At 25.2% G+C, this 24,417-nt stretch overlaps 2 protein-coding genes across 2 annotated transcripts in view; both read right to left on the minus strand.

The window, feature by feature from the left end:
- The window catches only part of LOC100202190 (lysophospholipid acyltransferase 5), a 29,998-nt gene extending 21,424 nt beyond the window's left edge, over positions 1-8,574 (minus strand). Inside the window, exons 1-6 of the mRNA XM_065799936.1 lie at positions 8,372-8,574; positions 8,210-8,265; positions 4,048-4,096; positions 2,477-2,583; positions 2,219-2,315; positions 1,737-1,774 (exon numbers count right to left, since the gene is read on the minus strand). Coding sequence (XP_065656008.1) covers positions 1,737-1,774; positions 2,219-2,315; positions 2,477-2,583; positions 4,048-4,096; positions 8,210-8,265; positions 8,372-8,504 — 480 coding nt within the window. The 5' untranslated portion in view covers positions 8,505-8,574. The remainder of the gene's footprint in view (positions 1-1,736; positions 1,775-2,218; positions 2,316-2,476; positions 2,584-4,047; positions 4,097-8,209; positions 8,266-8,371) is intronic.
- A 1,721-nt stretch (positions 8,575-10,295) lies between these two features.
- LOC136081792 (lysophospholipid acyltransferase 5-like) overlaps positions 10,296-24,417 on the minus strand; it is a 57,213-nt gene continuing 43,091 nt past the window's right edge. The window contains exons 8-17 of the mRNA XM_065799937.1: positions 22,094-22,141; positions 21,523-21,599; positions 20,295-20,403; positions 12,626-12,712; positions 12,295-12,411; positions 12,131-12,177; positions 11,816-11,963; positions 11,508-11,666; positions 10,721-10,824; positions 10,296-10,438 (exon numbers count right to left, since the gene is read on the minus strand). Coding sequence (XP_065656009.1) covers positions 10,414-10,438; positions 10,721-10,824; positions 11,508-11,666; positions 11,816-11,963; positions 12,131-12,177; positions 12,295-12,411; positions 12,626-12,712; positions 20,295-20,403; positions 21,523-21,599; positions 22,094-22,141 — 921 coding nt within the window. The 3' untranslated portion in view covers positions 10,296-10,413. The remainder of the gene's footprint in view (positions 10,439-10,720; positions 10,825-11,507; positions 11,667-11,815; positions 11,964-12,130; positions 12,178-12,294; positions 12,412-12,625; positions 12,713-20,294; positions 20,404-21,522; positions 21,600-22,093; positions 22,142-24,417) is intronic.

Below are 24,417 nucleotides of genomic sequence, written 5' to 3' on the forward strand. Positions count from 1 at the left end.
AAAATTCATAACGCTTTTTTTTATACGCGCCTGTATTATATAAGGATATATTTAAGAAGTACAGAATCTTAAAAAATCTTTTTGTACTAAGTCTCTTAGAAATTAAAAATTAGATTACCTCAAATTTTAACTACATATCACATCACCATAACATATATTTTCTCCTAATTTCCAAAAAGAATATAAAATCAACTAAAAAATTATCTGTTTTCTTTCAATCGTGTGTTTTTAGTATTCTTTTATATTCCTTCATATTCTTTTAGTATTTTTTAGTATAATTTTGTTTTAAATTAAAGTGTAATTTTTTCCTCGTCTTGTACAGGAACTTTTGCTGTTTTTGCTGTTTATATTTTTGTACGGGAACTTTTTCCGCACCCTGTATTTGTTAAAAAATTTTGCTGTACAGGAGATTGAAACAAATTATGTCTATTTCTATTTTGCTTTTTTACAATATTTTTTTCAAAGTTTAGCTCAAAATTTTTAAATTCACTTTTTTTTAAGACAACTTCATAAACATATTCAGATGTGTTTTATTAAAAGAGTTATTTTAAATAGGAGAGTAATTTGTCAGCTTTGGTATCGGCACAATTTCACTATGCACAATATCAATATCTTTTTGCGCATTTGGTATCAATATCAAAAAATTGTTTTTTTTTTAAATTTAATCTTGCATTATGAAAATAGTTCTGTTGGAACAAATTTAATTTTTGGGATTGAACAAGAGATGTATGATGTACATTGCTTAAGCAGTGACCATAGTAGTAGTTGTAGATAATAGAAAAAGATACAACCATATGACAAATGCGACAGAAGCGCAAACTTGGGAGCTAGAGTAAGTCCTACTACTTTTACAATATGTTTTTGAATTATGTCTAAAGGAGAATGAGAATAATTAGAAGAACCAGCCCAAAAATGACAACAGTATTCCATACGAGGAATCCTGTTGAATAGAATGAGAAGTAAAAATAATAGAATGAGGAGTAAGAAAACATGTGTGTGTGTGTATGTGTGTGTGTGTGTAGTGATGCTGTCTTGTGCATATACTAGATACACGCGGTTGTAACAATAGTTTTTCCGTATAGGTTTTTTCTGTATAGTTTCAATTGTATATAACTTTTTAACGAAAAAACTATATTTGTATTTCATCTGATGATTGCAACAGCATGAAACTTAAAGTTGTGAAAATCATGTAGTTTAATTTTCTACTATATATATATATATATATATATATATATATATATATATATATATATATATATATATATATATATATATATATATATATATATATATTGCATGAACAACCAAAATGAATTTGAGCAGGTATTAATTATTCAAAAAATTTTTATTCTTTTCATTATTCTTTTTTTTTTTTTTTATAAAAAACTGTTTGGATTTAATTGACATTTTTAAACTTTAAAGTGTTTATCTAAACAAAAAAAGATAATAATATATATATATATATAACTTATTTATATATATATATATATATATAAAAGATATATATATATAATTGATATATATATATATATATATATATATACATATACATATACATATATATATATATATATATATATATATATATATATATATATATATATATATATATATATATATATATATATATACATATATATATATATATACACACATGCACACACCTACACACATACACATGCACACACACATGTGTGCACACACACATATATATAAAATTAAAATACAAACACTACTGGATTTTGTAATCCATCATAAACATCCCAAGCAAGTCCTGAAAGAATTAGATTTTATAGTTTGACTACTTAATAATAACAAATATATTACTATAACATATTATATCCATGTTAAAAAACTTGAAATTTCCTTCATGAAAGACACAGTCTTGGAAAACATTTTTTCTTTTTAATTCATTGATTCATGTTTAATAAAACAAATATATTTCAAAAACATATAATTCATATAATTCAAAATATATAAAATAGTTTATCTGTTCTAAAACACTTCTGTCTACTAAAACACAACTAAACCCTGTTATATCTATTTTGATGCAAATTAATAATATTTATCTCCACAATCTAAATGTTTATTAAAAAGTTGAATAGTACTGAATGGTACCTTAATTGATTACAGAAAACTAAGACTGTCAAAAAAATACAAAACTTAGGTATTAAAAGGTAGAGTCAATATATATCAGCATAAAAAGTAAGAAAATTACCTATCAGTCTTAAGCACAACATGCACTGAGGGGTCGTCCATTTGACGTCATAATTAGATGATGATGCAGATGTAGCGTATCCAACAGAAAGATATATCTATAAAAAAGACTGATCATATGATTGTTCTAATAATCAATAGGAAACAAAAAATCCAATCACTGGGGAAACTAATTAATTACAAATTGTAATAATCTTTGAAAACATAATTTAAAATTATTTTTAAATATAAAAAATTAGAATTAAACTAATAAACTTACAGTATGAAAACAAATAGCAATTATGACATTCATAATAGTACCACCAAATAAACAAAAAGAAAGCCATGAAGCAAACACACTCATAAAAGTATATATGCTGTTCATTCCTTAAACACACACACAAAAAAAAACCACTGATAAAAATACAGGTTAAATAATATGATAAAACTTGAAAGAATCTCCAAAAACCAAGACAAGTTGTGTTTATATTAAAAAGAATTAAAAAAAAAATGTTTGGGAAGTTTTATAATTAAAAAAAAAAAAAACCTATACAAAGAAAAACTAACTTTGTAGTTTTAGTCGAAGCTTGCATTCTCAACTTAGCCAGAGTTTTAAGTCTTTCAAATATATGTGCATTTTTTGAAGCAATCTACAGACTTTATAATCTATTCAAACGCGTTTAATTCCAGTGTTTTAGTATATGACGTCATCATAGAATTTTAATAAGAAATCTAGAAATTATTTATAAATTTTTTTTCTTCATAAATTATTAAATAATTTGTTTAATTATTTTATTTTAAATTTTGCAAAATTTGCATTAAAAATATGAATAAATATTTCTACAATGATGTTATTTTTATACTGAAACTTTTAAGAATTAAACGTGCTTTAATAAATTTTAATTAAACGTGCTTTAATAAATCTGTAAATTGCGTTAAAAAAAATGTTTATATAACTTTAAAATTCTGACTAGAATGGAGAACTTTCTCAGCAAACATTCTATAACAGAATTTCAGTGGATTTATATATGAATTTTGAATGGTCTGCTGTAGTTTTGCTTATTGGTTACTTAGTGGACCATTAGTGGTAGCCCCCAAATATGGATAGCCGATGACTAGCCACTATAAATAATCTTAAAGTGATTGGTTTTCCATTTCTAGCGGCTGTTACTAATGGCCTACTATGTAACTGATGAGAAAAACTTCAATGATCAAAATGCCTATATAAAACAATGTTTGCAAATCCACTAAAACAATGTTTGCAAATCCACTAAAACAATGTTTGCAAATCCACTAAAACAATGTTTGCAAATCCACTAAAACAATGTTTGCAAATCCACTAAAACAATGTTTGCAAACCCACTTTAAAACAATGTTTGCAAATCCACTAAAACAATGTTTGCAAATCCACTAAAACAATGTTTGCAAATCCACTTTAAAACAATGTTTGCAAATCCACTTTAAAACAATGTTTGCAAATCCACTTTAAAACAATGTTTGCAAATCCACTTTAAAACATTGTTTGCAAATCCACTTTAAAACAATGTTTGCAAATCCACTTTAAAACAATGTTTGCAAATCCACTTTAAAACAATGGGTTGTTTTAAACTTATTTAACTTTTATTACTTTGTAATAATCAAAAAAATTTAGCCCATACAGTTTTTTTTTAAACATTCTCTTAAGTATGAACTTGTCTGGGTATTTGGGGATCTCTTTAAGTTTTTTCAACAAACTTTTAAACATGCTTAAATTTAAATTAAAACCAAACAAAAACCAAATATGAATGTCAATCAAACTTAAGTCAATGCAATACATAGAAAATAAAAACCAAATACAATAAAAATGCATACCAAACACAAAGTAGTTTATTAGCAAACCAGATATTACAAAAAATGCATGCTAAAATAGACAACAATAAATTATTGTCATATATCAAGTATACATCAACTTTATTAATAAAATTTTTTCCTACCAAAATCTATTGATATCTTTTTTTCTATCAAGATCTATTGACATAAAGACATCAGTATTTAATATTGACAAATAATATTGACATATTAAATACTGCCTTTTGTCAGTATTTAATATTGACATTAAATACTGAAAAAATTTGGCAACCAGTTTGTTAAACTATAAATTAATAACTTTTTGTCAAAGTAAGACCTTATTAAAGTAAAACACATACATTGTTACAATAATTCAACAACAATTTGATTTGATCATATTTGTTAGTTATATTCTCTAATTCTAGAAATGTAAGCTTAATTATGATTCATCATCCAATTTTGAACATAATCTTCATTTTTCTCTTAAGTTTGAACATAATCTTTATTTTTCTCACAAGTTTGAATATATTCTTCATTTTTCTCACAAGTCTGAACACATACTTCATTAAACTTTTTCTCACAAGTTTGAATATATTCTTCATTTTTCTCACAAGTCTGAACACATACTTCATTAAACTTTTTCTCACAAGTTTGAACATATTCTTCAATTAACTTTTTCTCACAGGTTTGAACATATTCTTCATTAAACTGGAAATATATTTTTCTCACGAGTATTATTCATTAAATTCTTATTCTGTTGAACTTATAGCAATAATGTTGATTTTAATACTAGCTTTATAAAGTGTATCTATTACAAGTTCTTAAAAAAATAAGTTTTTTATATAATAATATATAATATATAATCTTTGAATATGAAATGAAATTTTGATGGGAATCTTATTTAAAAATATTATACAGGAATACTTTAAATAGATTTTTTTTTCTACTATACTCCATTTACTTTCTTCTGGTAAATTAAATAACTTTGTTATACTATCATGCTTTTCCATTTTGATCAATCTTATATGTCTAGAAATTAAGGATCAAGAAATCATTTAATAAATTATTTGCTAAATAAGTTTCTTAAAAGACTTTCAAATTTTTAATTTTTTATAAATGGAATATCTTTAAACACTTTTTTTTACTATTTTTGAATTGAATGCAATTATTTTTTCAACAAACTTTTTCATTTACTTTGCAATATGTTCTGCAAACCTAATTGCTGTAAATTTAAATAAGAATTACAATTCTAAAACCCTAATTTTAATATAAAGTTTAACTTCTGCTTTCCTTATCTGAAAGTTTCCGTTTATTAAGATGTAAATTGAAAATTTTACTAGTACTGCTCTTATTTTTGGCATTAATTAAACCAAGGATTCTGGAGAGTTCATTATGTTTTAGTCAAGAATTCTGACAAGTTCATTATGTTTCACTCAAATATCCTGGAGAGTCCATTATATTTTAGTTAAGAATTCTGACAAGTTCATTATGTTTCACTCAAATATTCTGGAGAGTTCATTATGTTCTAGTCAAGAATTTTAACAAGTTCATTATGTTTCACTCAAATATTCTGGAGAGCCCATTATGTTTTAGTCAAGAATTCTGACAAGTTCATTATGTTTCACTCAAATATTCTGGAGAGTCCATTATGTTTTAGTCAAGAAATATGACAAGTTATAAAGAACTCTTCATAATTTGTGACTAAATATATTATGTTTCACTCAAATATTCTGACAAGTTCATTATGTTTCACCCAAAGATTCTGGAAAGTTATTTGTAAAACTTTAAAATGTGTTTTTATTTCAAATGTTCAGACATTTCTTTCCTTAATGGAGCCAGTTTACATTTATATTTGTCATTTTCAAAGTTTCCAATATTTAAGAAGCCCGTTTACATTCACAGTTTCCCTGTACTTGAGAATTTAAGTCTTGTTCTTTGTTAATATTTAAATTTGAATTATTAAATTTAGATATTTTAAATTTAAATTTTTTCAAAATAACAAAAGCAGTCTTGATATTAAACTTAGATATTTTTTCAAAACCCAACAAAACCTTGATATTTCTCGATACTTTTATTTGAAACTTTAGTTGAAACTTTATTAAATACCCAATTAAAGTAAAGTGCATTCTTGAACTAACAAGGGTTGATAAGAAAACTCTAAATTATCTAGAGCAACTCAATTTCAATAATCTCAATGCTGTTCAGTGTGTGGTGTCAAAAAACATAAACATTTTTGATATACTCAATAAAGAATATATTTAGAACTTAGTCTTTCTTATGTCCATGCCTAGATTCAGTTTTTAAAAATGATTTTGAACATTGCATATAAAAAATAAACAGTATAATGGCAAGGTCCAAAAAGTTTTTATAAAAATGAATTTATAAAAATGTGGTCATTAAGTCAGAGGGATTTTTTGTTGATTTCCTTAAATGTGGTGCTTTTTGAACAAGTAACAATGGTAATATTTTATATGCATGTTTTTCTAAAACATGAACAAACATCACTATCTCCAGAATATGCTTTTCTGTGCACAAAGTACTCAAACATGGACATAATATATTTTAAGAACATACATTAACTATGAGATTTATGTCTAGAGGGCTCTTCCCTCTTCTTTCTTTGGTAAATATAAAATATTAAAAATTCCCAGGAATTTTTTATATTTTATATTTCCTGTTACCCTAGAAAATTACCATAATTTCCCAGGAAAAAATTAAAATCAAAGAATTACTTATGTATATATTTTATTATATCAGAACAATTATTTATTTTAAATAAAATTATATTAATGTCCACAAAGCTATTTAATGTGTATAATCTGACTTTAGAAAAATGTAAAAATTAAATCATAATTTTTTAATTAAACTTTATTTAAAGCTAACATAAAATTCATTATTTCTAATACAAAACGCTAAATGCTTTACAGTGGCTTGTAAAACGTGATTCAAAACAAACACATAAAATTCAAATACAAAACCCTAGTTAGTTAATTTGTAACTAAATTTATTATCTTCTATCTAAGTCTCTCGCCTCATTTTTTTTTTAAGAAACAATCCTTAGCAGAGATAGTGGTCAGACTTGGGACCATTGATGGATTTTTAATTCACGGAATATGCAAAAGTGAGTTCATTCATCAAGCATTAAATGAAAACATTATCATCTTCCAATAGGTAAAAACAATGTGATAAAACTAATTCACAAATAATGTGCAATGTAAAAAATGAACTTATTGTTAAAATAAAATCACATAAAGAAAAAAATGGAAAATTTAGTCCAACATTTGATGAATGAACAAGTCTACACATTTAAAGATATTTGAATGTTAATATTCATTTCAATAAGTTATTTATTAATATAGGACTGGCTAGAATTCATGGAAGCTGTACAGCTGAAGTAACAATTGACCTAGTTAAAGAGAAACTATCAGAGTTTGCAATTATCGCTTTAGATGTTGCTTCATCAACCACTGATGCTGCTGCAGTAATGATCAAACTTGGTAGATTATTTGGTTTTATACACCAATTATGTTATAACCACGGCATACACTTAGCTGTAATTTGGCTGACATTATTGATATAAGAAATGAAAATTCAAATGTTCAAAACCAACTGTAATTGATTTGATACAATGTATTAAATCAATTACAGTATTTCTACTAAAATTTCATTGCCTTATTATTTTCTTTAGATTTTTTTTTCTACATTTATCTTCCTCAGTATGGAATAGTATTGTCACAACAAAGCTGGCTCTTCATATGATTTACTTTTGTTTATAGACAAGGTGTTAAAGCAAATAGTAAATATTTTTGACTACTAATTTGGTGGCTACATGTCACATCCTTATAAAGTTGCTTTTTTTTTTCTACTCTAAATATGCTTCTATAGTCATTACTCTTAAGAGCTATCGTGTACCTTTTATTGAGCTATTGTGTACCTCCTAAAATTTCTACTGTAAGAATGTATTACTTTTCACTTAGTTAAGTTAAATTAATATTTTCTTATTCCTTCAAAACTTTTTTATTTGTCTAATTTGTCTAACAAATATCAAACTTTTACATTTGTAGAACAGTAAGAAACATCAAACCTTTACATTTATAGAACAGTAACAAATATCGAACTTTTACATTTGTAGAACAGTAAGAAACATTAAACCTTTACATTTGTAGAACAGTAACAAAAACCAAACCTTAACATTTGCAGAACTTTTGGACATATGTATATATTGTATTGCCAGAGGGTAACCTAGAATTTTTGTTAAAATTGAAAGTGAAAATAAAGCAAAACTATATTTTCAAATACATTTTAATTGTATTTTTATATTTGAAAAAATCAATAAAAATGAACAAACCAATGAATAAACCAATTAAAAAACGTAATCCAGCTTCTGCTGTTCCAAGATAGCTTGCTAATTTACTTATATTAATAAAATGAAACCCAACAGAACCACTACTGTTGTATAACATATTAACTATTTGGTTCATTCTACAAATAAAATCATTTTTAAAACAAACAAAGAAAAAATTATGAAATATAATCACTATTTAATTATAATAACTTGTTCTTTTTCCTTTTTCTAGTAAAAAATTGTTTGGAAAATTTTGGCTCAAGTTACTTTTTTAAATAAAATTCAAAACCCATAAAATTTACTCATATAAAACTTATAACATATAACAACAATTAAGAAGAAAAAAAATGAATTTTTTTTTTTTAATATTTACAAAGTTAAACACTTAAAGGTTTAATACAAGAACTAAATTAATAAAAACATGTTGCTAATATTTATTTAAATGTATTTAAAGATTGTGTTGCTAATATTTATTTAAATGTATTTAAAGAAAACATTAAAAATATGAAAACAACACTAACAAAAACATCTTACATGGATCTTAGCATCTAATTAGGAATGCCAAGAGGAGGAGGAGGGGGATTAAATCTTGTCAATATAACAAATAAATAGACTCACTTAAAAAATTAAGATAGTTTACTTAAACTCCCACCCAATCTTCTCCCTCAAATGAAGTTAATACTTAATGAAGGTTAACATTACTTTAGAATTAATATTACTTTAAAAGTTAATACTTAATGAAAGTTACTAATACTTTAGAATTCATATTACTTTAAAAGTTAATACTTAATGAAAGTTAATAATACTTTAGAATTCATATTACTTTAAAAGTTAATACTTAATGAAAGTTAATAATACTTTAGAATTAATATTACTTTAAAAGTTAATACTTAATGAAAGTTAATAATACTTTAGAATTGAAATAATTTTGCTTTAATGAGTTTTAATTTATTGGAATTCTAATTAGGGGCATAAAACAACAATGATTCATAAAATGTAGTCTCTAATGATGAGAGGTGCAGTAATGAGGAAACCTTCACAGCTCCTTACAAAAAACTTCTGCTCTAGCAAAGGTACAATTATTTTCTAACACTTGAAAAGGTACAATTATTTTCTAACACTTGAAATCATAGCAAAACAATGAAGAATTGCATAAAAAATTTCATTGCTGGGCTTGATTATTTCATTGAACAAATTCAATCAAGATTTGATATTGTGTAGATTTTTTCTTCAAAATTCTCATTCATCTGGTTGAGAATCAGATAATCAGCTTCTTAAAAGAATTCTATGCTGACAAAGAAGACAACTTTATGGAAGAAATTATTTGAATGAGTTTTTGGTTTTAACTCCTAGAAACTCTCTAAGTCTTTTAAATCAAAACTTCTTTTAATACAAACATAGACAATATTAGTATCTGTCGTATTTGGTGATAAATTTTTCAGTCAAGTAAAATTGACCAAAAACTATAGCAAAGTCATTATGAGGCAAGAGTGCTTTTTAAATCTCATAATACTATCAGTTGATAATGAAAAGGCTTGGTTTTTGTCATATGATGAAGTTGTAACAAATTTTGACGATGAAAAAGAAAATGCTTTATATATATATATATATATATATATATATATATATATATATATATATATATATATATATATATATATATATATATATATATATATATATATATATATATATATAAGATAAAAAAATTAAATAAACAAAATAAATGAAACTAAACAAAAAAAAAACTCAATATTTTTTATATTAACTTTTCAAAATTAATTTTACCAATAAAAATTTATTTTTCATTTTTTTAAAACCATGTATAACAAAGTATGCACACTGTATGCTTATACATTGAAAATACTACCAATCGAAACATAAAAAAAACAACAAGAGATGATATGCAAAACAAAATACACAAAAATATTTTGGTAATATTATTTAAAAATATAAAAATAATAAACTTCAGAACAAAATAAATAATCAAATTAGCAAAACAACTGATGAACATTAAATGATAATTCCAAAAATAGCTTAATAATTCAATCTTCCTTTTTTTCTTTTAATCTAAATAACAAATCAAAAACATCTTATGATGACTCAAATAGAGTGCATAAAAAATACAAAAACATCTCATGATGACTCAAATAGATAAAAAATAGAAAAAATCAAAAAGCTCAATGATTTAAATGGCACAATAATAATAATAATAGAAAAATTTTAAGGGTGGTAAATTTTAATGGTGAAGAATAATACTTTAAGGATGAAGATGCAAAAAAAACTTTTTTCAGCAAGTTGATAACTTTAACAAATAACATAAAATCAAAAAATAATATTAATAATACTTACATTTTCTTATTGCTCTTCTTAGCAATTATTTTCAAAAGTGGTATCAAAATTGCAAACCAAAATATAAAAACAACTATTAACCAATAATATGTTGCACCATAAGCCTATAAAAATAAAATCAATGGTTGATGACATAAGCCTATGAAAATAAAATCAATGGTTGATGACATGAGCCTATGAAAATAAAATCAATGGTTGATGACATAAACCTATGAAAATCAAATCAATAAAATAAATGGTGGATGATTATTTGTTAAAATATAAAACTTCTATAAAATTACCAGAACAATAAAAATAATAATTAAATCTTAGTAACTATGGAAACTAATATCAGAGACCACAATACAAGTATGAAACAGTTTAGCAAAACAAGTAAGAAAAATAGATCATTAGAACTAAAAATTTTTCATAAAATTTGTTTTAAACTTACAATCTTTTTAATAGATTTTTAAAAATTAAAGTCTGTTGCAAATAAATTAAAAACAAATTTTATTTTTTGACCAATGTATGGAAGCAAATAACATAGCACATCAGTGTTTAGAAAATGTAGGGAAACAAATAACATAGCACATCAGTGTTTAGAAAATGTATGGAAACAAATAACACATCAGTGTTTAGAAAATGTATGGAAACAAATAACACATCAGTGTTTAGAAAATGTATGGAAACAAATAACACATCAGTGTTAAGAAAATGTATGGAAACAAATAACACATCAGTGTTTAGAAAATGTATGTAAACAAATAACACATCAGTGTTTAGAAAATTTTAAAAAAGTTCAACTTACAACTTTTATTCTTCTCCACCTTAGCAACATAAACGCAGAAGCAGCAAATGCACAAGAATATGCCTTGAACAGAGCCCCGCTCACACGGATCATTAATTTTGTTAAAAATGGTAGATTATTGTATGTGGTATCGAAAATAATACTAAGATTGGCACAGGTCTAAATTAAAATATAAAAAAATATAATCTTCATTGTTTCTTCAAAACCAAAGACAATTTTTTAATAAAACCTTGTAATTGAAAATGTTAAAATAACAAATATAATAAAGAATCAAAAAAATAAAAACAATTAACATTTAAGTTAACTACCTCCCTTTCCCCTTTCAGCAACAAAAACTCAATACCAAACAAAATAGGATACCCAATATAAAAACCATGCCAAAGTGACAAAAACGCAAGTGTTAGAATGTGTGACAAATTTTTATTACCCAAAAACATAAGCCTTCTAAAAACATACCTGTAAAAAACATTTTTAAATACATATATACATAAACATATATATCGCATATAATCTTTTAAAACATAAACAAATTTGTATTTTAATATTAGTAAACTTTAGTTTTATTAAAACATCTTTGTACTTGGTTGGGTTTTATGTAAAAATAATAAAAACAAACTTTTAACCTTCCTGCCCATTGGCTTGTGTTAATGTTGAATGACTCTAGCATATCCTAAAAACAAATATTAGAAAGTTTATCAAAATTATTTATTTCATAAAACTGTTTGAGATGAATCAGAAACCAGAAAAAATTAAAAAAAAAAAGAAAAAAAAAGATGAATAAAATCACCTGAAAAAATGCTCCTGTAACACATTTTCTCATTTTAAAGTTACAAACACCATCCCATTGGGATTTACCATTATGAACTCCATTGTAACTTAAACCAGTTATCATGCACACACTTTCCTAAATTAAACAGCATCAAAAAAAATTTCAACTCAAATTAATTACCAATTATAAAATTGAAATATAATAACAAAAACTGTTAAATAAAAATAATTTAGTAGATAAAAATTTGATAAAAAAAGGTAGATCAAATGTATAATTAATGTACTAAAATACTTTTACATTGTTTTATAATTGTTTTTTTTATATATGTATATACAAAAGTAAGACTCACACATAAGTACCAAATTGCAACATATTTGCAAAAATGAATGTGATAAGATAAAGTCATATAGGTACACCTTTTTATGAAAGAGTATTCCTAAAATTTTAAAATTTATTAAAATAATCATAAATAATAACTAAAAAAAAAAAAAAATCTTTTAAATAATAAAACAAGTGAAACTTTTTGTTGAAAAAAAGAAAATTTTAAGTTATGCTGGTCTTTATTTTGTAACTAGTATACAACTTAATTTAGACATCTTGTCCCCATTAAAAATCCTCTTTATTATGATTTTAAATTAATTTTAAATTAAATTGTTTCCTGGTAATATTTTTATAGCTAAAAATATGTAAAAATATAATGAAATATTACAAAGAACCTGATGAAGACTTAAATTATGTAAAAATATAATGAAATATTACAAAGAACCTGATGAAGACTTAAAATATGTAAAAATATAATGAAATATTACAAAGAACCTGATGAAGACTTGAAATATGTAAAAATATAATGAAATATTACAAAGAACCTGGTGAAGACCTAAAATATGTAAAAATATAATGAAATATTACAAAGAACCTGGTGAAGACTTAAAATATGTAAAAATATAATGAAATATTACAAAGAACCTGGTGAAGACTTAAAATATGTAAAAATATAATAAAATATTACAAAGAACTTGGTGAAGACTTAAACGTTATAACATGCCATGTCATTGCATGTAATATTAAAAGCAGTCTTATGTTTATATATTTTTGTATATATATTAGGGTGACAAAAAAAAAAAAAAAGTGTTTAGAATTGGACTCTCAAACCTTTATTGTGTTCCTTTTAACTAAAAAATAAACTGTGCAAAAAATTATTGTGATATTTTGATATCTAGGGGTTGCTCAATGAACTTGATATAATCAGATTTTAGGGTCAACAAAAAATAAAAACAAATGTATTTTAATTTTTTTTGGATGCAAAGTTTTAATTTTTTCATTCAAATTTAATATTTATTTTAATCAGATTTTGATACAAATTGTTTGCTTGTTTTCATTAATGCCTTCACAATTGTGGACTTTCGCATATCTGGAATTCGATGTGGATGTTCTTCCACAGTTTGTAAAACATTGCAATCGAGTTGCATCTTTTGTCAAGGTTTTTATGTAATCAAAAATTGTGCAATCAACATTTGTGTGCACCACATAGATATTCATTGCAATTGAAGTCATGCACACTTATTCCATCAATGACATAAATACTTTTTTCTTTTTGGGGTGCATTGCATGGATATTGCACTTGGATCAACCTTTGGATCATGCAGTGAAAAGATTATAGCTTGTTTCATATATCCAAATTGGAACTTAATCATTACCAAGCAGTTCACGAATGTTTTGAATGTATTGCTTTTGAGCTTCTTTTGCAGTGTTCATAATCAAAGTCTTTATAGGTAAAAGCACAACCAACAAGTGCTTGGTGTATTGTAGAAATTGCAACGTTGATGTGAAGCTTTTTGTATATTTGGACTTTAATTTTATTCAAAGTCATATGACAATTCCTTTCAATCCAATCTTAAATGACATCAGGTTGATCTCCAGTAAGCTTCTTCTTCTTGTACCCTCCACATTTTCCTTGCTCAATATCATCTTAGCCAATGTATCAATTTGCTGTACCACTGCAGCAACTACTTTCCAGTTACCCCCAGCATTGGCCTTCAGCAGCAGTGACTTTTTGTAGGAGCCCCGGCTAAAATTAGGACTTTTTTCAAACCCAACGACGGCTAAACTATAAGATTTAGCAGTGGTTAAGTGGTTAAAATACTAGGAAATGGTTAACTGAAGACTTGAAAAGTTGTAGGTTGTGTATAAAAGAAAAAACATGAAGATGGCTTATAGTTATAAAATTTTTTTGATGAGCAAGGAAAAAAACTGGATTACTAAAAGTTTTTATAGCATGCAGGGACAGATACAGTAAAAGGATGCAACTTGTTGAATAAGAAACAAGCAAGAATGAGTTTTGGTTTATCATAATAGAGATGATAGCTTGTTTGAGCATTGACCATGATGTAGAAAAAAGAAAGAAATGCAACCTTACAACAATGGGAAAGTGGCTCAAGCTTGGCAGAATCTTTATTTTATGATTGCTTATTCTAAGCAATCAAAAAATAAAGATTTTTTGTCGAGACAAAAGTATAAAGTTGAGTTGTCAGCAAATAGAGCCACTTTAGATGTAAAATTTTCATGAAGATTGATATTGTAGAAAAGAAACTATACAGGAGCAAAGAACCTTGTGGTAAACTTAAAGTTATTTGAAATAAAGAAGAGTGTAGGCCTTTAAGAATAACTTTAATACTGCAGTTAAAAAGAAATAATTTAATAGTCTCAAGACTAATTATAGGATAGTTGGAGAGGTCAAAGTGTTTTCTAGAGTTTTGAAAAATTGAAACCACTTATCTAGCACTTTTTAAAAATTTAGCAAAAATTAAAGAGAGTTCTGAAGAACACTTTTTTAAGACTTTGATGTGACTATGATTATATGATAAGACTATGACGGAAATCTTGTCTGGAGCACAAACTGTAGAAGTTTTTAATTGAGAATTAACTTTAGCATGAGAAGCCAGAGTGATTTGGATGTTTAACAATGGGTTAACCTGTTTAACTGACAGGAAGAATATGGCACTAAGAGTCAAATTAGAGTAAGATTTCTTTGCAAGTAACCCTGCTTTACCCTTAAGTAACCCTGCTTTATTCTGGGGAGAAGTAAAAAGATGAGACCTATGAGAGATTAAATGTTAGACTTGCTTTAGTTAATGACATTGTTGAAGACTAACCAAAAGTGTCTATAACCTAACATCTGAGATAAGATACAAGATTTAGTAAACAGAGATTAACAAAGTTTAACATTAGACAAGACTTTTTTACATTTGCTTCCTGTAATAATAAAGCAACTGCTCAAGATGGTGAAACATGTGGGGTAGAATGAGGCTTGACTTAAAATTGAAGAGAAGGAATAAAAGCTTCAAAACTTTTATTCCAGAAAGAAAATAAGCTTCCACGATGTGGTTTATGCATACACATTATGGATATAAACATATGTTTGTTATTTATTTAGGTGCTGGCATACAATATCCTTTCGTATTTATACAAACTTTAGTATTTATATGCTTTAGTATTTGCTGAAAGAGAAGATAATCAGATGATGATGATGATAATTATGGTAATAATTATTATGATAATCATGTTGTTATAATGATGCTTATATATGCATATATATACAAAATATAAGATGAACTTTGAGTAAAAAAAGTATACTTTAAGATGTATAAATGTTTATGCAGCCCTGGTCACTAACATGGCCCCTGCCCCAGCTATATTTAATATTTGCTGTAAAAAAAAAAAAAAAGTACTCTATTTCGAATTTGGGCGGCACCCAAATATGGTTGATGCTGTCAAAAACACATACATACATACATGGCAGGTCAATGGTCAACAACTACCCGAAATGACTAAAATTCCTATTTTGACCTTGCAAAACAAATTCTTGTCAGTCATTTAAAATAAGAGTTTTGAAAAATGTTTGACAAATAATCAGGATGCAATTTGGAAAAACCATATACTAAAATTTTGTAAAATCCTTAAAATTTTATAAAAGTGTTTAAAATAGATTTATTGTTTACAATCAGCTTTGTTGGCAAATACTATGTGACTATTTCAATTGATTTTTATATTCACTTATTTAGATATCTTATATAAATATCTAAATTTTACTGATATTTTTTTATTTTATTTGATATTTTATAAATTTTATTTTACTGGAGGTGAAAATCCTTTTTTCATAAACAATAGTTTTTTTTATTATCATATTAAAAATATTTCATACATTATTATAATAATAATATATAATAATTGCTTTTTCATTTAATGTTTTCATTAAAAGCATTTCATAAAACGATTTCTTTTACACAACACGATTTTTAAATAATTTCTTCTAAAAGGTATAGTTCACAGGTAAAATGCTAACTAAATATGTCTTAACACCAAAAAAACTTAACTAACTTTTTTTTCATCTACACGAAAAAACTATTTGTTTAAAAATGTTGAAATAAAAATCAAAATTAATAATTAAACAGCTATATCCTTTGAGAGTTATTAAATATCTTGGTGTGTCAACTGACTGTAATAATTCATGGAACTTTCACATTGATGAACAAAGCAAGAGCTAATGGTATGCTTTCAATAATTCATGACTACGTCGATAAAATTACACTTAAGAATATTTATTATGCATTATTCAAATCTCATTTTAGCTATTTTTGTCAGGTTTGGGATCAAGTTGGAAACTATTGCATTAACAAGTTGCTATTGTTTCAGCATCAATCTATTAGATTAATAAACTTCCAACCAATTAAATCAGATACATTGGAGTCTTTCAAAAAACTTTTCATTCCAAATTTCCAGCGCTAGTAAAGTATGCTAATCTTCTTTTTGTTTTGACTCCTTAAATAAAAACTTACCATCTTCCATTACAAACTTGTTCACAGAAAGTAGACTAGTGCATTCCTACTCTACTAAAAATATATACAATGGAAAAATAAATGTACCACTTTTTAAAACTCAGAAGTTTGGCAAACATTTTATTGTTTATCAGTGTGTCGGTGAATGGAACAGGAGTCTTGTATGCAATTTAAATGAGTCCAAAAAACTACTTCATAAAATACCTTCACTCCATCTTAAACAAAATCAATTTAAAAAAAATTTGAAAAACATTTTATTCTGACTTATAGACATTATTATCCTTACTATTAAAATATTCTTTTAATTTTCTTTTCATTATTACTGCAATAATCATCAGTACTTTTTATTTATTTTTTTATTATCACAACCTGCAAATTATGATTTCTACATGTTTATTTTAATGTATGTTCTATGTACTTTAATCTATGTGTTTACAGTCCATGTGTTTCAATGTATGTCTATGTGGTTATCATTACTTATATTATATTTAAAAATTGGCATCACTTACTTGATCAGATTTCTGTATGAGTGACATCATCCTAATAAATCACTAACTTAAAATTATAAATAATTTTATGCTTATAACTACCATGATAATATTTATTATTATTATTATTTCATTGTAATTATTGTAAACATACTTTTATTACTATTACAACAATTTGTATTAATTTTGTTATCTTATTATTACATATTATTGTTATTATTACTATCATTATGTTGTTTAGTTTACATTTTTTAAGTGTTCAATTTACATTTTTAAATATTTAATAAAAATTGTTTCGATATTTAAAAAAATTATTTTTAAAAGTCATATTCTTGTTTTATGATGTTTATAAACATGTAAGTTGATTTTAATAAAAAAGGCAGAATATAACTATTTTTAAATATATTTTGATATAATAATATATCAACGATATTTCGCTGACCTATTGTGGTCAGCATAATATCGTTAATATATTATTATATCAAAATATATTTAAAAATAGTTATACGTATATATATATGTATGTATATAGATACAGGGTGGTGCAGAGGAAATGTATGTTTTTCAATATTGAATTACTGGGACACAATGGGTTGAAAATAATAAAAACAGGTATTAAATGATAGGTAATCTTAATGCAGTTTTTGAAATTACATACCATATTTAGGTTCGGAAAATAATTTCTTTGAGATGACATCCTTCGTGCTAGATACAAATTTGGATCCTCTTCTGAAAATTACAAATGGCTCTCTCCACCATTTCATTCGGCACGGCTTCAATTTCCTGACGAATGGAATTCTTAAGGTCATCGAGTGTACGAGGCTTGTTCATGTACACTTTTGATTTCAAATATCCCCACAAAAAGAATTCACATATCGACAGGTCAGGTGAGCAAGGGGGCCAGTGAATATCACCAAATCTTGAAATCACATGTCCTGGGAACATTTGTCGAACCACTTCCATGGATGCTCTCGCCGTGTGAGCTGTGGCACCATCCTGCTGAAACCAAATGTCTCTCATGTTCACTTGACGCCTTTCAAGTTCTGGATGAAGGAAGTTGTTTAACATTTCAACGTAGCGAGCTGATGTAACAGTAACTGCAATTCTTTCCTCTTCAAAAAAATAGGGTCTAACAATCCCCAACTTTGAAATGCAGCATCACACTGTTATTTTTAAATTGTGCAGAGGTCTTTGGTGTAATTCTTGAGGGTTCACCAATGCCCAATACCGACAGTTTTGAACATTGACGTCCAATTGATTGTCAAACTCTAAAATATTGACGGAAAAGACGTTGCATTGTGACTACAGAATCATTGTTTCTAAAAAACTGCTTGAAAACGAACACACAATGTTGTACCCTCCAATGCTCCATACCGACTGAAACAGCATTGTTTGGGCCGCCTGCCAACATTCGTTCAAGGTCAATACCCCCTCCCATTGCAGCATACTAGCGGTTCGAAAAACATGCGTTTACTCTGTACATACATACATATGTATATTTATACGCATACATGTATATTAGGCTGGGATGAAAATAAAAGTTTGGTCTATCAAAGAATATTTTGTTGCACCTAACTGTAAATGAACAAAAAATATTAAAAATATTAATATAAGATATGAGGAACCGCCCCATTTTGACCCTTAAACATCAGACAGGTCACTAATATTATAGAAAAAATATATTTTAAAGTATGCCATGTTGCATCTCAAAAGAAACGGAAATTTATAAAAATTTTAAAAATAATCATATTTTATAAGAACATCTCTAAAAAAAACTGACTCGAAAACACAGAGAAAAAAATTGATTTTCTTTAATGTTATAAAATAACAGTTTTTATGCATTAAAATGTAAACTAATAATCTAAATACAAAATATGTATTATTTTTCAAATTTTTATAAAATTTCGCTTCATTTGAAACCCAACATGACATTCTTTTGAAGACATTTTTTTTCTATATTATTAGGGACCTGTCTGATGTTTAAGGGTAAAAATGGGGCACTTCTAGTAAAGCATTTTTATTTTTTACAAATGCTTCTGGTTTCATACATGGATTGGCAAATAAGTATGATTTGTTGTGATAAAATTCACACTTTTGTTTATTTTCAGCCCAGCCTAATGTATATATGATGACAAAAAAATAAAAGTGTTCTAAAAAACAAAAGTGTTCTAAACTCAATCTGCAACTTGGTGATTAAAACAGATGGTCAGAAAAGAATATTCAAAAAAACTTTTTTTAAACTTTTGCTAGATTTTGAGTGATCAAAACTTTTCAAGAACAGATCCAAATATTTTCCATCATTAACCCTGCAATTTGAAATATATAATTTTGAAGACATTGTATATTTAAATGTTTCTCTAAATGTATCTATATTTAAAAAATAAAATGTTTTGATGAAACCTTTTAATGTACTTTTAATTTCTGAACACTATTTATAAAGTGATAGTTATTTCTGTTGCACCATGTATATACAAAGAAATTTAAAAAAAAAAATGTAAATAACTAAAAAAAATAGTTAACAATTAGAACTCAATACATAAAAAAAAATGGTAGCCAACCTGATGTCCTATAAACATTCCAGTTTTATTTTTATTCTTTATATCAATGTGAATAACTTTTCTAAATACTATACAAATCGCTACTTTGGTAATTTGACCAAATATTTAGAAAAAACATAATTTAAAAAAAACTTTACCATAAAACCAGGTTTGTACATAAAATCCGCTGAGAATAAAGGATCCAATTTTACAAAGATTGCAAGTATAACAATGCCACTAAACAACTTTTCTATTGCTTTTTTAAACCTGTTTAATTTTAAACAGAGATTATAAAAATTTAAAACATAAAACTTTCAACAGTAAAATAGTTCAACATTTATTAAAACCCATTTAATTACTGCACTGTCTCAATCACAAAAATATTTTTACAAGATATTTTTCAAAAACATTTCAAATTTATTTTCAGTATTCTCATAAACAAGTTTACATAAAAAATGTAATTTCATTTCCAGCTTCTCATAAACAAGTCCAAATCAACACTGCATTTTTACAAGCTTTTTTGACTGAAAATAACACATATTTCCATTGAAAGGAAAGTGTTTTATCAGCAAATAAAAACAGTATATAAAACTATTGAGTCAATTGAGACTTGACTTAAAATGGATGCAGCAGATAAAAAAAGTCAACCCAAAGAAAAAACCTAGCAAATACTGTGTAAAAATGTATTTTCATGAATATGAAATAATTAAGTAATAAAAGTAATAAAGTGAAATTGACTTAAACATAGACAGTACTTGATACCCTGATAAACTTTTTTGTAAATCCCAAACCATAACAATGTAGCCTCAACAATACAGATCAAAATTGCCACACTGCATCCTGGTCTAGGATTTAATTTATCTTGGATAACATGTCTGGTCTTGATAATAGATTTTCTTCAGAAATACATTTATAATGAATTCACAAAATAACAAATACACTTAAAATGAAAACTGTGTTAAACACCATTCATCTGTGATTCCTTTTATTAATTTTGTGAAAGTTTACATTAACTCAGATAACAATAAATGTTTATTTTGATTTCACACTATCATATATTAAAGATATTAAAAGTTTTTAAAAAAGCAAAATTAATAATAAAAAACTCTAAAGTTTTTTTTTTCTTTTTTTTTTTTATATCATTAAAATTAATATTATTACTTCATTATAATCATTAATAATAAAACTTCTTTTTTTTTTATATCATTAAATTTATATACGATTAAAATTTTTATAAAACCCCTTAACAAAAATGGTTTTTAACAATATAATACATGTATGTATGTATGTGTATGTATGTATGTGTATATATATATATATATATATATATATATATATATATATATATATATATATATATATATATATATATATATATAACTATACCTTCTAGAATATGTTTTCATTCCTTCTGAATCAACAAGCTTACATTCTACAAACGATGTGTAACGTTGAAATGAAAACTAATAAAAATATAAGGTTTAAATTATAAATTATAATGTGCAGACTTAAAAATGTAGACCTATAATGTGTACACTTTTAAAATGTCTCTTCAATTTAATAAAAAAAATATCTTACCTCCTTCTATATCTATTTTTTCTATTTAAAGGAAAAAATATTTTAATGTTTTACCAATATTAAAAAATATATATATCTGAGTCACTTGAAAAAATTATTTTAACCATTAAATTTGTTTTGGATGTATATAAACCCTTGAAATTGTAAAAAATTCTTTAAATATCTCCTATTCTTAACTTTAAAAAAAAAAACTTTTACATTTCAACTTTATTTATTTTCACTTTTATTTAAATTCACTTATTTTCATTCATTTATTTAAACTTGTTCCTGTCATCAAATTTATTTCTACTTTATTTTTTACCTTTTTTAAAGATTTCTAATCATTAAAAATCATGAAAAAAATTTATTTCATAAAAAATTTTTAAATAAAACTAAATACCTGTGGGCCAGCCATGAAAGCTCCAAAGAAAAAAGAGTAACCAAATATCTGTAAATTTTAAAAATCTAACTTAAAATTTTGCTGATTAAAAAAAATCAATAACAAAAATTTTTTATTATTAAATTCAACATTTCTGGATTCTATTATTTATAAACAAGCAGGGTAATTTTAATTATGGACTTTCACAGAGTTTGGTTTTAGTGTATGACTTTTTCATAGGGGATAAATGATCAAAATGGCATTTGTTTAGGTTGTTTTTAAGGTGTTTTTAATGAATATAGATTTTTTTTAATGATTTAGTCAAATAGTTAATATTTTTTATCGAAATTATATTATATTGTTTAATATATATATATATATATATATATATATATATATATATATATTTTTTAGTTTTGAGATGTCATTTTTTTGTTGATAACAAGTAAAAAATAATTAACTTAATAAGTTTGTGGAGGGAAAAATTTCCAAAAATCAATAAACATTCTCTTCCATATATTAAACACCTAAGAGGAATGAAAGCGATCTTCAAACAAAAAAAGTTTGATTTTTAATGCTTTGAAATTTAACGTGACATACTTGATTTTTTATGTACATATGCAGAGGCAGAATATGTTTTAAAAGAAAAATGCTTTGTATAAAAGAAGGATGGGGAGGGGTGGCAAAAATAGTAGTTTAATGCGTACTCATTTTATGCAAGTTCTCTACTACAATATAGTATATAAAGTACTACTTATAGTATATATTATAATTGTATATTATAATTTTCTTCTAGGGAAGGGGGGTGGAGCTTCTTGATCTACACCCTGTGTGACACAACATTCTAAAACAGACTAACTAGATAGCTGAATTATTGCATTTCTGACAAAAACTATGTTGTATATTTTACAAACATAAAAAATATTTTTATACCTAAATTGTATACATTAAATATTAAATTAGATATTTATTAAACATTTCATTAAATTATAAATGGATTTATCAAGTACACTTAAAACAATTTTAAACCTCTTTTCTTTTTTTAAACAAAATTCTTAAAATTAAAAAAAAAAAAATTTAAAGCAAAAAAATAAAATAAATTTATACTATTTTATATCCATTATGCAAAAAACTTTTAAAACTTGTAAAAAATTATTTAAATAAATTTTAACAACTATTCTCGAGCCCCTTCAAAGCCCTTGAACATTAAACATGTCCCTAATAACATTTAAAAAGTTTTTCAAAAGTATGTCTTGTTGGATCTCAAATGATCAAAAATGTTTATTTAAAAAAAAAAAAACATCTTTATAGAACTCTCTTTTTTCATTTTTAGTTGTAAAATGCCATTTTTTAGTAATAACAAAAAACAGGTTTTACTAACCTGTTAAACATTTAAGGTCTTTGAGGGGGCTCTAGTTATTAAAATTTGGTAAATGTTTTTTTACATCATACAAAAACACTAGAATGGAAAAAAAAATTCAATTCGGGTGGTTTTAAATTTTTTTTTGCTTAGTGGACACCCCTTATACTATTTATGAAGCTTTTTTAGTCAAAAGACTAAAATATACAAACTTTTTTAACTTTTCAATGTTGTACTAAAATTTACTATAGGAACTTTATGTATCAATTTATTAATTTGGGTGCGTAGTGGTTTAATACTTTAAAAGTTGGGAATTCAACAAAGATTTTTCTTTTCTATAGTTGCAATCAACTTGTACTCTCTATGTGGCCAATCTGATATTGCTGTGTTTAAAAGGATACTGTCTATTTTACTACATCCCACAAAATGTTATTTTTCTGGATAAGGAAGTACTTTGCAGATAAGGAAGTACTTTGCAGATTTTGATTCAGGATGATAGGACATGAAAAGCCAGTAGTTTGATTGTGTACATACCATTTGAATTTGTGTTTGAATAAAATGGGCAGATGATTTAGATATGTTGGATAATAGTTCTTTTGAAATTTCTGACTTTTATTTTAAGTAACAAGCTTGGAGCTAGCAAGGCATTAGGACTTAAACCATATGAGTCATCTTCTCTAAAAGTAAAGAAACCACACGGCATAGCATTTGATAAAGACTGGTTTCTAAAAAACAAAATTGCTTCTTTTTCAAAGTGAGGAACGCGACGATAAAAAAACACTTGAAATTTTAAAAACTTTCAAGTCTCTTTTTATCGTATATGCCTAACAATGCAGGAAGTGGACTACCAGTTATTCAGTTTTTTTTTATATTTAGCCATGAATCTGTGTTTTACTCAAAAAATTTATAATTTAATAGGAAAATAAATAGAACCAGTAGAGTACATTTTCTGAATGTTAATATTTATTTCTGTAATTTTTCCTCT

This window comes from Hydra vulgaris, chromosome 06 (genome assembly GCF_038396675.1).
Source record: "Hydra vulgaris chromosome 06, alternate assembly HydraT2T_AEP".
Lineage (NCBI taxonomy): Eukaryota > Metazoa > Cnidaria > Hydrozoa > Anthoathecata > Hydridae > Hydra > Hydra vulgaris.